General features: G+C 41.8%; 1 protein-coding gene across 2 annotated transcripts in view; it reads left to right on the plus strand.

Moving 5' to 3' along the window:
* Positions 1 to 15776, plus strand: part of SMARCD3 (SWI/SNF related, matrix associated, actin dependent regulator of chromatin, subfamily d, member 3) — a 161919-nt gene that overhangs the window by 44547 nt on the left and 101596 nt on the right. For both annotated transcript variants that reach the window (XM_038391445.2, XM_038391438.2), the window contains exon 4: positions 15295 to 15417. In XM_038391445.2, the coding sequence (XP_038247373.1) occupies positions 15295 to 15417 (123 nt within the window). The remainder of the gene's footprint in view (positions 1 to 15294; positions 15418 to 15776) is intronic.

Below are 15776 nucleotides of genomic sequence, written 5' to 3' on the forward strand. Positions count from 1 at the left end.
TTCTTTAATATCCTCATAAATGATCTGGAGGATGGTGTGGATTGCACCCTCAACAAGTTTGCAGATGACACTAAACTGGGAGGAGGGGTAGATACGATGGAGGGTAGGGATAGTATACAGAGGGCCCTAGACAAATTAGAGGATTGGGCCAAAAGAAATCTGATGAGGTTCAACAAGGACAAGCGTGGAGTCCTGCACTTAAAACGGAAAAATCCCATGCACCGCTACAGACTAGGGACCGAATGGCTCGGCAGCAGTTCTGCAGAAAAGGACCTAGGGGGTACAGTGGACGAGAAGCTGGATATGAGTCAACAGTGTGCCCTTGTTGCCAAGAAGGCCAATGGCATTTTGGGATGTATAAGTAAGGGCATTGGCAGCAGATCGAGGGACGTGATCGTTCCCCTCTATTCGACATTGGTGAGGCCTCATCTGGAGTACTGTGTCCAGTTCTGGGCCCGAAACTATAAGAAGGACATGGAAAAATTGGAAAGCATCCAGCGGAGGGCAACAAAAATGATGAGGGGACTGGAACACATGACTTATGAGGAGAGGCTGGGGGAACTGGGATTGTTTAGTCTGCAGAAGAGAAGAATGAGGGGGGATTTGATAGCTGCTTTCAACTAGCTGAAAGGGGGTTCCAAAGAGGATGGATCTAGACTGTTCTCAGCGGTAGCAGATGACAGAACAAGGAGTAATGGTTTCAAGTTGCAGTGGGGGAGGTTAGGTTGGATATTGGGAAAAACTTTTCACTAGGAGAGTGGTGAAACACTGGAATGCGTTACCTAGGGAAGTGGTGGAATCTCCTTCCTTAGAGGTTTTTAAGGTCAGGCTTGACAAAGCCCTGGCTGGGATGATTTAGTTGGGGATTGGTCCTGCTTTGAGCAGGGGGTTGGACTAGATGACCTCCTGAGGTCCCTTCCAACCCTGATATTCTATGATTCTATGATCTGCAGAATTACAGAGGCTTTTGAGAATGACGTCTTCACAACTTGCTCCAGGGATAAGGTGGGCCATATCAATCAACAAAATGGTCTCTCTGAGCCAGCAGAGGATTTCTGGCTTACTCCAGTAATTGTGCAGATGGTTCCAAGACTTACCAAGTTCAGTCATAGCTCCAGAAGCATTGTGGTATCTGCAGTCATAGAAGGAGCCTTGTCGAGCTTCAAAATAGGTACTCCAGACAAGATATGAGGAAGAGGGAAATCCTTGGCTGCAAGGCATACTCCTAGGCTACCATTCAGATAAAGGTAGCTAGTTATCAACTGTGGTCTTGCCTGGTATGGGTTCTGTCCCTTGAACATGATAGCATCTTTGCTTGAACACCTTCCAGAGCAGTTCATGAAGGAAGACAAGGTTATTTGAGAGTGAGCAAGGGATAAACCACTCACTCAGTGAGTGGTGGATATGGCTTCCCATTCACAGCGGGGTGTGCTCACTTTGAGAAATAATGTCTGACTGAAGAGCTCCAGTCTTCTACTTAATGTCAAGGCTAATGTCAAAGATCTTCCAGTTGAAAGATTGAATCTTTTTAATTCAAAAATTGATAATACTTTGAAAGAGCTCAGTTTTTGTGTTTCTCTCAACCAGACTTCCAGCAAAGATCATCTTCATTGTGTTTTTGAAGGGAGTCTGGCTAGAATCATACAGAACCTCAGTAATTATGTTTCCAGAGATCACTTCAGAGAAATCTTTCTCAAAGAGATGAAGAAGACATCACAAATAGATGCCTGCTCTCTCAGCTCCCTTATTGTTAGTGTTACTGCTTCAGCACTGACACAATAATTTAAGTTTTGGGGATTTTTACAAGATGCTGGAGAATCTTATTGTGGCATCTGTGGCAAATCTTTTAACTTTTCAATTCCAGTGCATGTATCCATCTTTTGTCTTATTTTCTGGTCTGGAGGGAAATAACTTCAGTCATACAGAAAAGATGCATCATCCCGTTATAATTAAGGCTGAGAGTTTGTCACGGATTCCATGACCTCTGTGACTTCTGCAGCAGCTGCCCTGGGGGCCCCCTGAGCAGCTCAGGCAGACCCTGGGCCAACCACACTGGCTGCTGCTGGGGCAGTCTCGGTCCACCATGCCCCTCTCCCCCAGCAGGAGCGGGAGTTTGGGTATGGAAGGGGGCTCAGGGCTGGGGGTTGGGATGTGGAAGGGGGTGAGGGCTCTGGGTGGTGCTTACTTTGGGGGGGCTCCCTGGAAGTGGTGACATGTCCCTTGGCTCCTAGGCAGAGGTGCAGCCAGGGAGTTCTGCATGCTGCCTCCGCCTATAGGCACTGTCCTCGCAGCTCCTGTTGGCCGCGGTTTCTGGCTAATGAGAGCTGTGGAGCCAGCGCTTGGGGTGGAGGCATTGCACAGAGCTGCCTAGTCATGCCTCCACCTAGGATCTGAGGGAGGGAGGATGTCGCTGCTTCCAGGGAGGTGCGGTGCCAGGTAGGGAGTCTGCCAGTCCTGCCAACGTCCCCTGTTGCTAACACCCCCTGTTTCCAGCACCAGCAGGGTTCCCCCCCCCCCCAGCATCCTTGGCACCCCTGAGCCGCACCCTCTAGCACCTGCGGTACCTGCGGGCCACTCCCTCCCCCAAGATTTAGTCAGGAGTATATAATACATGTCATGGGCCGTGTATTTGTGTTTATTGCCCATGACCTGTCCATGACTTTTACTAAAAATACCCATGACTAAAAACTAGCCTTAATTATACTCCATGCTACTTCCCAAATCTCCCTCATAAGAGAGTACTGAGAGATGATGTGGTCTCCCTTCTCCAAATTAGAACTGTGTTAATGATGTATCAGTTATCCCATGGAAAAGGGTTTTATTCCCAATATTTCCTCAGTACAAAAAGTTAAAGGTGTCCTTCATTCCACACAGGGTTTAAGAAAATAGAACAAATACATCCCAAGGTTCGCATTCTGTATAGTGACCTTAACTTCAGTTAGCATGGTGATGGATGCGGAATAAAGAGCTGCATTGTCTCTATAATTCCTTCTTGTTGTTGCCACAAGATTTGTTCAGCTCTCTTGACTTAAGGGATCCATCATTCCTCATATCTGTCTGACACACAAGAAGCAGCCCTGATTGTGTGTGTTCAGTTAATTTCCAGAACTAAGTTCTTTCTTTTGTCCTTCCTATAATTTCACCTGAACTGCTCCATAACAACAACAACAATGTAATTAAATTAGGGCTGTCAATTAATCGTAGTTAACTTACGCGATTAACTCAAAAAATTTACTGTGATTAAAAAATTAATGATGATTAATTGTGAGAATAGAATACCAATTGAAATTTATTAAATATTTTTGGATGTTTTTCTATATTTTCAAATATATTGATTTCTAGTGCAGCACAGAATACAAAGTGTACATTGCTCACTTTATATTATTTTTATTAGAAATATTTGCACTGTAAAAAGATAAAAATAGTATTTTTCAGTTCACCTCATACAAGTACTGTAGTGCAATCTCTTTATCGTGAAAGTGTAACTTACATGTAGATTTATTTTTTTGTTACATAATTGCACTTAAAAAGAAAACAATGTAAAACTTTAGAGCAGAGGTTCTCAAACTGTGGTCTGTGGACCACCTGTTGTCCGCGAGCTCCATTCAGGTGGTCCACGGATAGTTCCCTCTAAGGTCCACGACTGGGCGGCCGCACATGAGAGAATGAAGGGCTACCCACCTAATTAGTGGAGCCACGCAGGCTGCCTGGACCCTGGAGAAGATGCACATGTAAGGTGAGGTGGTGGCCTTGTAAGCGAATGAGGGGTCAGTGGGGTGAGAAGAGGGAGTGGGGGGGATTTGGAACATGCAGGGCTGCTAGAGAAGGAGGCAACTTTCCTCAGCTCAAGGACTGTGGCTGGCAGGGAGAGATGGCCCTCCTACCCAGACCCAGCTTGGGGGTTGCTGTGGCAGGGGAGAGACCCCCCTCCTTCCCAACCCCGGCTCAGGGGCTGCCGCTGCAGGGGAGAGAGGGCACATCCGTCGCATTAGAAAGGTAAGACTACTGATATTAATATATGAGTTGTGTTCTTTTATTTGTAGAACAAAAAAGTTAATTATTATAAAGGTTTTTTTATATAGTGGTTTTTATCCAAAGAACTTTAGAATAGTTAGCTAATGGTACAAACAACATTTAGAAAGATCATTAAGTGGTCCACCGAGACTCTCAGCAATTTTCAAGTGGTCCATGAAAAAAAAAGTTTGAGAACCACTGCTTTAGAGCCTACAAGTCCACTCAGTCCTACTTTTTGTCCAGCCAATCACTAAGACAAACTTAAACCATAAAAAGTTTTCCTCCTTCCCCCCCTCCCCTTCCTGCTGGTAATAGCTCATCTTAAGTGATCACTCTCCTTATAGTGTGTATGATAAAACCCATTGTTTCATGTTCTCTGTGTGTGTATATAAATCTCCCCACTGTATTTTCCACCAAATGCATCCGATGAAGTGAGCTGCAGCTCATGAAAGCTTATGCTCAACTAAATTTGTTAGTCGCTAACGTGCCACAAGTACTCCTTTTCTTTTTGCGAATACAGACTAACGCGGCTGCTACTCTGAAATAAGACAAACAAGTTTGTTTACATTTAAGGGAGATACTGCTGGCTACTTCTTATTTACAATGTCACCTGAAAGTGAGAACAGGCATTTGCATGGTACTTTTGTAGCCAGCGTTGCAAGGTATTTACATGCCAGATATGCTAAATATTCATATGTCCCTTCATCCTTCGGTCACCATTCCAGAGGACATGCTTCCATGCTGATGATGCTCGTTAAAAAAATAATGCGTTAATTAAATTTGTGATTAAACTCCTTCAGGGAGAATTGTATGTCACCTGTTCTGTTTACCCACATTTTGCCATATATTTCATGTTATAACAGTCTCGGATGATGACCCAGCACATGTTTGTTTTAAAAACACTTTCACAGCAGATTTGACAAAACGCAAAGAAGGTACCAATATGACATTTCTAAGGATAGATACAGCACTCGACCCAAGGTTTAAGAATCTGAAATGCCTTCCAAAATCTGAGAGGGATAAGGTGTGGAGAATGCTTTCAGATGTCTTAAAAGAGCAACACTCTGATGTGGAAACTACAGAACCCGAACCACCAAAAATAAAATCAACCTTCAGTGGGTGTCATCTGACACTGGTGATGAAAATGAACATGTATTGGTCCACTCCGCTTTGGATCGTTATCGAGCAGAACCAGTCATTAGAATGGACGCATGTCTTCTGGAATGGTGGTTGAAGCATAAATGGACATATGAATCTTTAGCGCATCTGGCACGTAATTATCTTGCGATGCCGGCTACAACAGTGCCATGCAAACGCCTGTTTTCACTTTAAGGTGATATTGTAAACAAGACGTGGGCAGCATTATCTCCTGCAAATTGTAACCAAACTTGTTTGTCTGAGTGATTGGCTGAAGTAGGACTGAGGGGACTTGTAGGCTCTAAAGTTTTACATTGTTTTATTTTTGATTGCAGTTATTTTTTGTACATAATTCTACATTTGTAAGTTCAACTTTCATCATAAAGAGATTGCACTACAGTACTTGTATTAAGTGAATTGAAATATACTGTTTCTTTTGTTTTTTACAGTGCAAATATTTGTAATAAAAATAAATATAAAGTGAGCACTCTACACTTTGTAAATTAAAAGGAACAGTCACTAGAGTGAAATGTCTGCCAGCTGCATGGAAATTATATAAAAATGCCATAACAGAGGCTCAAACTAAATGTATACCCTTAACTGGGGGGAGTGGAGGGGAAGGACAAAAAAATGCCACATTTGTTCAACAAGAAAGTACAAGCAGTTGGAGGCAAAAAGGCATCCTTTAAAAAGTGGAAATCAGATCCTACTGAGAAAAATAGAAAGGAGCATAAGTTCTGGCAAGTCAAGTGTAAACGTATAATTAGGCAGGCCAAAAAAGAATTTGAAGAGCAACTAGCAGAAGGCACAAAAACTAACAGCAAATTTTTTTTTAAAGTACCTCAGAATCAGGAAACCTGCCAATCAATCGGTGGGGCCACTGGATGATCAAGGTTTTGAAGGAGCACTCAAGGAAGGCAATGGTGTTACAGAGAAACTAAATGAATTCTTTGCCTTGATCTTCACTGCAGAGGATGTGATAGAAATTCCCACACCCAAGCCACTTTTTTTAGGTGACAGATCTGAGGAACTGTCCCAGATTGAGGTGTCAGCAGAGGACGTTTTGGAACAAATTGATAAATTAAACAGTAACATGTCACAAGTACAAGATGGTATTCACCCGGGAGTTCTGAAGGAACCCAAATCTAAAACAGCAGAACTTCTGATTATGATATGTAACCTATCGCTTAAGTCAGAATCTGTACCAGACAACTGGTAAATAGCTAAAGTGATGCTGCTTTTTAGAAAAAGGCTCCAGAGACAATCCTGGCAATTACATGCTAATAAGCCTAACTTCAATACCAGGCAAATTGGTTGAAACTATAGTAAAGAACAGAATTATCAGACCCATAGAAGAACACAATTTATTGGGGAAGACTCAACACAACTTTTGTAAAGGGAAATCATGCCTCACCAATCTGTTAGAATTCTTTAAAGAGGTAAACAAACGTGGACAAAGGTGATCAAGGAACAAACAATGGAGTGGCAAAATTTGCAGACGATATAAAATTACTCAAGGTAGTTAAGTCCAAAACAGACTGCAAAGAGTTACAAAAGGATCTCACAAAACTGGGGAACAAAGTGGCAGATGAAATTCAGTGCTGCTAAATGCCAAGTAATGCATATTGAAAAACATAACCCCAGCTATACATACAAAATGAAAGGCTTTAAATTAGCTGTTAGCACTCAAGAAAGTGATCTTGGAGTCATTGTGGATAATTCTCTGAAAACATCTAATCAGTATGCAGCGGCAGTCAAAAAAAACTAACAATGTTAGGAACCATTAGAAAAGGATTAGATAATAAGACAGAAAATATCATAATTCTACTATATAAATCCCTGGTATGCCCACACCTTGAACACTGCATGCAGTTATGGTCACCCCATCTCAAAAATATATATATTAGAAATCAAAAAAGTATAGAGAAGTGCAAGAAAAATGATTAGGGGTATGGAAGAGATTCCATACAAAGAGAGATTAAAAAGACTGGGACTGTTCATCTTGGAAAAGAGATGATGGAGTGGGGGGGATATGATAGAGGTCTAAAAAATCATAACTGGTGTTGAGAAAGTGAATAAAGAAATGTTATTTACCACCTTAACATAACACAAGGACCAGGAGTCACCCATTGAAATTAATAGGCAGCAGGTTTAAAACAAACATAAGGAAGTACTTCTTCAGAAAACACAGAGGCAATCTGTGGAACTCATTGCCAGGGGATGCTGTGAAGGCCACCAGTATAACTTGGCTCAAAAAAGAATTAGGTTAGTTCATGGAAAATAGTCTATCAATGGCTATCAGCCAAGGTGGTCAAGGACTCAACCCCATGCTTCAGGTATCCTTAAACCTCCAATCGCCAGAAGCTGGCCGTGGATGATGGGATGGATCACTCAAAATTGACCTGTTCTGTTCATTCCCTCTGAAACATCTGGCACTGGCCTCTGTTGGAAGACAGGATACTGGGCTAGATGGGCCACTGGTCTGACCCAGTATGGCCATTCTTACGTTCATGAGTCTTCCCAAAGTACCTAGCTGTAGCAGCTAAGAATATATGTTTAATCATTTCTTAATCATATAAGGGTTCACTGCTCAGAATATGTGACTAGCTGTTCAGTAAATCTGCTCTCTATTCCAGTTGTTGAGTCGTATGATTTGCTGGAACAAGTTTATTTTTATACCACTGAGACTCTCTCTTTCCTAAAGGCTATTCTTGGCTCAATCTGCAAATCCAGACAGATTTCAAGAAATTCAAAACAATCAATCTGGTTAGGTCTTTGTCTCATCAAACCATGAGCTATTACTTCAAATTTCTAGAGTTCATGGGATTGTGTACCCAGGTCACTCCATTTGCGAGGCCTTGAGTAAAACCTTTACAAATTTGAGGCCTGTGCCTCAAGCACCAACTTCCATTTGGTAATTTATCATTCCGATTCAAAGCTTTCTAGTGGTGGATAATCCCAGAATATGGGTGAAAAATGGTTCTCCTCACTATTCCCTCCCCATTGAAAGTGAAAGTGTGGTACACACTTTAGACATGCGTTGAGGAGCAAACCAAGATCAACTCAGTATTCAAGTTCTGTGGAATCCCAGGAAGGCCAAATTGCATATAAGTATGTTGGAGTTAAGAAACGTTTGGTTAGCTCTCAAACATCCTTCTACATGTGGGAAACTGAGTTCTACCATAATTAAACATATCCTAATATTCAGGTGTTGACAGGTAATATACCACATTTATATACTGTCTCAACCATCAAGGAGGAACTCAGACTCTCATCTGGAATATCAGGAGGCAGTTAGGGAGTGAAGCATCCATCATCCAGTATTGCCAATGGCCAAGCATCACCAAGCGAACAGCACTTGAGCAGGCAATCCAAGCCAAAATGCAATTCCCAGCACTTGTGGTCTCTGAAGACTGAGATAATGGCTATATTTTTACACATGTGAGGAAAACTAAAGGTTTACCTCCTTTGCAGTGAGGGAAAATTCAGAGTTATCTAATCTATTCCTGGGGTACTCAGAGTATGGAGCCCTGACTGATGCCTTTCTTCTGGGTGGGAGCAGGGATTCCTACATGTCTTTCTTCCAGTGTCACTTATCCCAAGAGTGTCATGATTTTAAGAAGGGACAGAGCTCATATAATATTAATAGCTGCAGCCTTGGGCTCAGATCTTTTGGCATTGACATTAGAGCCTCCAGTTTATCTGCCATTTCCTACAGATCTCCTGTCACATTGCCAGAGACAAATCTTGCCTTCAGATCTGAGCTCTCTGACTCTGACAGTTTGGATGATTGCACTTTGTTCAATTCTAATAATGATATTCTTGAGCGGTCCGTTGAATTTCACTGGAGAGCCGAAAGCCTTCAACATGGAAAACTTTACAGTGAAGTGGAAAATATTTTTCCGCATGAGTCTCTGTCAAAAGTATTTCATTTTTGGCTGCTGCAGTCCCTAATACTCTGGTCTGTTGTTTGATTCTAAAAGAATCTGGATCTATTTTGAGCACTTGATGTGGTCATGCTGAGGGGTCCGGTCCTGGACCACTACCCTGAACAAGCACAGAACAGAGAGCTGGTCCCTGTCCCAGAGAGCTTACACTCTTAAAACAAGCGACAGCAGGTGGATACAGACAGATGAGGAGCACAAGGCTAGAATGAGGCATTATTGATCAGCTTGCTAGGACGTGGTCTCAGCAGACCAGCTGCCTAATAGTTGTCAAGCTGTTTTGTAGTTATCATGGCAAAGGGGAGTTTTAAGAAGAGATTTGGTGGGATTGTATTACTAAAGTTAATCTGGCAGCTGTGTTATACCAGCTCATCATGCTTCTATTCCCAGATCTTCAGTTCTTGCATACCCAGTGATGTAAAGGTTTTAAAGAAATCTTGCATGTAATTTCATCTGTTTTTAAGCTTCCATCACCTTTGAGCTCAAATTGTGTGCCCACAAAATTTCTGGAATGACTTTATTAAGATCCTTGAGCATACTTCCTTGTCCACCTCCTTGTGAAGCGTATGGCAGAGACAGTGAATTATGAATTCTGATGACGGATACTCCTTTACGGGGTGAACATGGTATTGCATCCACCTCCTAAATTCCTGCTCAAGACTTCAGTTAAAATCTGTGAACTTCCCTATACTTTTTTTTTCCAAAACCCTATATTTTACCAGGAGAAGCAAAATATTCTAGTTGTAACATTAACTAGATGTTAGAGGAGTTCTCAGTGACTATCTAGGTAGAACAAAATTTATAAGCCCTCCCAATTTTTTTGTAGTTTATATGATAAACCGAGGAAAGAAACATCTGCTGCTCAGATTGTCAAAATGGATTAGATTTTGCATTCAGACTTGTTTATAATCTCATGGGTGTTTCAGTACCTGAACGTCGAAGAACACATTATAACATATATACTAAGGTAACAGAAATGACAGAAATAGTTTAGATAGGTAAAGGAGGTCTAACGGGGCTTCTGCAGAATGTCTGAGAGACAGTTCTATCACAGAGCTATTTAAGAACATAAGAACGGCCATACTGGGTAAGACCAAAGGTTCATCTAGCCCAGTATCCTGTTTTCTGACAGTGGCCAATGCCAGGTGCTTCAGAGGGAATGAACAGAACAGGTAATCATCAAGTGATCCATCATCCCCTGTCACCCATTCCCAGCTTCTGGCAAACAGAGGCTAAGGACGCCATCCCTTCTCATTCTGGCTAATAGCCATTGATGGACCTTTCCTCCATTTAGCTAGTTCTTTTTTGAACTCTGTTATAATCTTGGTCTTCACAACATCCTCTAGCAAAGAGTTCCACAGGTTGACTGTGCATAGTGTGAAGAAATATTTCCTTTTGTGTTAAATCTGCTGCCTATTAATTTCATTTGGTGACCCCTAGTTCTTGTGTTATGAGAAGGAGTAAATAACACTTCCTTATTTACTTTCTCCATACCAGTCATGATTTTATAACCCTCTATCATATCCCCCCTTAGTCGTTCCTTTTCCAAGGTGAAAAGTCCCAGTTTTATTAATCTCTCCTTATATGGAAGCCGTTCCATACCCCTCATCATTTTTGTTGCCATTTTCTGGACCTTTTCCAATTCCGATATATCTTTTTTCAGATGGGGCGACTACAGCTTCACACAGTATTCAAGATGTGGGTGTACCATGGATTTATATAGAGGCAATATGATATTTTCCATCTTCTTATCTGTTCCTTTCTTAATGATGTCCAACATTCTGTTAGCTTTTTTGATTGCCGCTGCACATTGAATGGATGTTTTCAGAGAACTATATACACTGACTCCAAGATCTCTTTCTTGAGTGGTAACAGCTAATTTTAGATCCCATCATTTTGTATGGGTAGTTGGGATTGTTTTCCAACGTGCATTACTTTGCATTTATCAACATTGAATGTTGTCTTTCATTTTGTTGCCCAGTTACCCAGTTTTGAGAGATCCCTCTGTAACTCTTCACAGTCTGCTTTGGACTTACCTATCTTGAATTATAGTTAACTACCTAAATTATAAGGCTGCTGCTACTTGGAATTCTGTTCATGCGGTTATTCTATTCAATATTACTCTCATCTTAGCAGAGAAGGTGGTATACTGGTTCAGAAAATGGTCCATTCTAGTCCAGTATTTGGACTCTGATAGACTCAGTACCAACTACTTCAGATGAAGGTATAAGAAAACCTGCAGTAGGCAGCTGTTGGATAATCTGCCTCCAAAGACAGTTTTCTTCTAACCCTCTCTAGTTAGAGGTTGGCTTATGCCTTGAAGCAGGAGGGTTTAGGTTTATTTTTTTAGGGGTTTAGGGTTTATTTTTTTCCTATTCTTCACCGAACTCCATCCAATTTTTCAATATCTCTTTGGCAATAATGTACTCAGAATAAAACCAAAAAGAAAAGGAGTACTTGTGGCACCTTAGAGACTAACCAATTTATTTGAGCAGAAGCTTTCGTGAGCTACAACTCACTTCATCAGAATGCATCCGATGAAGTGAGCTGTAGCTCACGAAAGCTTATGCTCAAATAAATTAGTTAGTCTCTAAGGTGCCACAAGTACTCCTTTTCTTTTTGCGAATACAGACTAATACGGCTGCTACTCTGAAACCTGTCATTATGCAAGAATAAAACCAGTATTCCAGGTTAAGTTGCATCAGGGACATATAGAGAGGGACAGTCCTGGCCAGGGACATGAGGTTTCTGTAGCCCACAATGACATTGGCATTTTTTTTTCTTTTTGGCCACGTTGCACTACAGCTTCATCAGATAGTTAGATGGATTGGGGCCTTAGGGTTCAATCCTCATGGTAGATACAGTGCAAGAGGTACCAGGCATTGCTCCCACTATGAGACGCAGAGGTGGAAGATTGACTCAGGATGTCCCAGACCTTAGCCCGTCTCTGATATTGGATATAATGTTGAGGGGCTGAAAGAGAAGGTCAGTTCCAATTCTAAAATGATAGATTCTAAACCCAGAAGGAACCACTGTGATCCTCTAATTTGTCCTCCTGCATAACACAGGGCATAGAATTTCCACAAAATAATTCCTCTTTGAACTAGAACATATATTTTAGAAAAACATCCAGTCTTGATTTAAGCCCACATGATATGGGCTTATGAAGTCAGGCACCTGTATCATAGAATTGTAGGACTGGAAGGGACCTCGATAGATTATCTAGTCCAGTCCCCTGCACTCATGGCAAGACTAAGTATTATCTAGACCGTCCATGACAGGTGTTTGTCTAACCTGCTCTTAAAAATCTCCAATGATGGCAATTCCACAATCTCCCTAGGCAATTTATTCCAGTATTTAACCATCTTGACAGGAAGTTTTTCCTAATGTCCAACCTAAACCACCTTTGCTGCAATTTAAGCCTATTGCTTCTTGTCCTATCCTCAGCGCGTAGGCACTGGTAACTGCTGATGAGGAAGGCACAATGTCAGCCTCCCCCCTCACCACCACAGTCACGGTCAACTTCCTGGTGACTGCCAAGGCATCTTCCAGCAACACCCTCTTGACCATGGCTGCCCAGATCCCCACTCCTTCCCTTTGCTCCTGGCCCCCGCTGCCTTCTCCAGACCCTCAATCCCCCTGGCGTCGCCTAAGCCTCAGAGATTAAAGAGAATAGTTTTTTTCTTCCCCCTTGTAACAACCTTTTATGTGCTTGAAAACTGTTATCATGTCCCCTCTCATTCTTCTCTTCTCCAGACTAAACAAATCCTGTTTTTTTCAATCTTCCCTCGTAGATCATTTTGTATTCTCTAAAGCACTTGCAACCCCTCCCAGCTTGGTATCATCCACAGACTTCATTAGTGTACTCTCCATGTCATTATCTAAATCATTGATGAAGCTCCTGGGTGTTCCCAGTGCAGTGTGTGCTGCTGCTGTGGTGGAGTGGGTGTGGCTCATCAGAATGTTCATGTTCAGTTATTATTGACGTGTTGCTAACATTTTCCTGAAGAATGTCAGATAAGAGAAATGACAATTTTAAGTAGCCTATATTACAGCTAAACATGAATGGAGTTTAATGGGACAAAGAAAAGGTACTTCTCTGGCTCCAGACCTTATTACCAAGTCATGAGGCTCTGCCACACATCATATACAGTGCAAGGGAATGAATTAGGGGTACTCAGGGCTCAGCCCCAACCAAACAATGGCACAGGATGGATGAGGGGATGCTAGGGTTTGTGGAACATACGACTTGAATGGTTGAATTAGTGAGTGTTCTCCTACATTGCAAGACCTGGAATGATGAGCTGGCCTGGAACTAGAGGAATGGCAGAAATAAAGATTTGGGCAGGGTTAGTGGCACAGTCCAGTCTTTGTTATGGTATTTCTGTAACAGCAACTGATTGGAGGCCTGAACCAGGCAAAGGCAGGAGTTACTTCCTGTGAAATGAACCTGTTTGTACCAGATATGCTGTATGCTGAAACACCTGTCAGAAAGTGTAGTAATGTATACACCCCTGAGGAAATTGGCCTGGTAGTAATGCCTTCTAGGCCCATGCTATCCATTTCCCTTCTATTTGTGTGATATACTAAATCCAAACTGTATAACTCAGATTATAAACAGTAACAGGTGGCAAATATTGGCCAAGTTACCTTTACTGTTGTAGTACAGAAATATTTTAGCTGTTAAATATTTTTGCTGCTTAGTTGAGAGCTGGGGTGAGTATTAGAAATGGACAAGGAGACTCGAGAGACTAAACTAGGAATTGTTTACTTGTGGCACCTTAGAGACTAACAAATTTATTTGAGCATAAGCTTTCATGAGCTTCATCGGATGCAACTGTAGCTCACGAAAGCTTATGCTCAAATAAATTTGTTAGTCTCTAAGGTGCCACAAGTACTCCTTTTCTTTTTGCAAATACAGACTAACACGGCTGCTACTCTGAAACCTAGGAATTGTTTGTAACCCATTTCTTCTTTGGGCTTGTCTGCACATGGAGTTGTTCCTGAATAATTGTTCCTAATTTACTCCATGTCTGGACACACATATTCAAGTGTTTTGTTTAACCCAGCTGGTCAGGCACCGTTAATCAGGATCATCTCCAAATCTTAAAATGCTACCTGCCTCACAATTATCCACAAATCAGGTATTGCCAGGAGTAGATAGTCTGTGACCAAGCTCTAAGAGTATTTCTACACTGGGGAAATACATCACATTAGAAAATGTGCTGACTAATGTGATGTTAAACACAACTTAACATCTAGTATAGGAAAGGCTAGTCAAGTTTAAAAACATATTCGCTGGTCATGGTTAATCTTAGGGTCCAGTGAACAAATTTTAAAACCCGACTCATCCTTGTCTACACTAGGTGCTAAGTCATGTTTAACAGCATGTTAGCTTAAACGTTTTCTGATGATGCACTTTCCCAGTGTAGAGCACATCCCTGGAGGAAAATCATGTGCCTATGGAACCAGGTTCTTCTTATCAAGTGGGGACGTTGGGTGTGGGATGTTGCATACCCCATCAGCTCCATGGAGTCCCCTGTGCAGTAGCATGAAATGGGGACCATATGCAGGCAGGGAGTGGGGAACTGCTACAAAGGTTCTGCTGAAGGACATCTGGAACCAGTTCCAGTCGTCAGCTCTGCAGCCTAAGGGGAGGATCCCTGCCAAGCATCCAGCTCATTTGTTCAAATCTCTCTCTCTCTCTTTTCTCTCTCTCTCTTTTTCTGTGTCCTTCTTTCTTATCTCCCACTCTTCATGCCCTACTCCTTGCCAGCTCCTCTTAGAGCTTTTCTAGATTAGGAAAAGATATGTTTTTAAAAAATGTGTTAGCTAGTATAGCTAGCCGTAGTATAAGCAGGACAAGTTGCATGTTAACACTTGTTAGCTGGTCATATTGAAGCCTCTGGAGGAGCCTAGGGTTCATCTCAGCTGGCTAACACCTTAACCTACAACTTGCCTGGTGTATACTTAAAAAGTGTAAGGTAACACAGTTGTTTTTAAAAATGCCTTTCTTCTAGTGTAGAGAGACCCTAGTTTAAACAAAGACAAATCTAAAATGCTTTGTATTGCCTAGAGACAATCACTTCTGCTAAGCAAATCCTCTCTTTAAAGTCTGGACAAATATAAGTATTACTGTTCCTGGAATATGATGATTTCCTTGCCTCCAGTGTTTGGATATTCCCTGCTTCCTCCTCAGATCCGGGAGTTGGTTCCTGAGTCCCAGGCCTACATGGACCTGTTAGCCTTTGAACGCAAACTGGACCAGACCATTATGAGAAAGCGAGTGGACATTCAGGAAGCCCTGAAGAGACCAATGAAGGTATGACATGGGAAATGGTACTATTGGTTGAATCAGGAAAAACATCCTCAGTATGATGTATTGGGCTGTGGAGCCATCTCACTCAAGAACTAGTGGAAGCTGCATTGATAGAGTAGGCTGACCAAGGCACTTAAGAATACATGGCGGGGAAACACCCTTCCTTGGAGGAGGACAAACTGAATGACTCAGTTCAGTAGTTCTCACCCATCTCTAATTTATGAGTCTTTACTATAGGAAATAATCCTCTTTCATTTACAAATATTATTCTTTGAGGTTTTTAAGAAAAAAGAAGAGGAAATGGAGATAAGACAGTAGATGTGCTACCCTAGATACACATTAAATATACTGTTAAGAGTTCA

This window comes from Dermochelys coriacea, chromosome 2 (genome assembly GCF_009764565.3).
Source record: "Dermochelys coriacea isolate rDerCor1 chromosome 2, rDerCor1.pri.v4, whole genome shotgun sequence".
Classification (NCBI taxonomy): Eukaryota; Metazoa; Chordata; order Testudines; family Dermochelyidae; genus Dermochelys; species Dermochelys coriacea.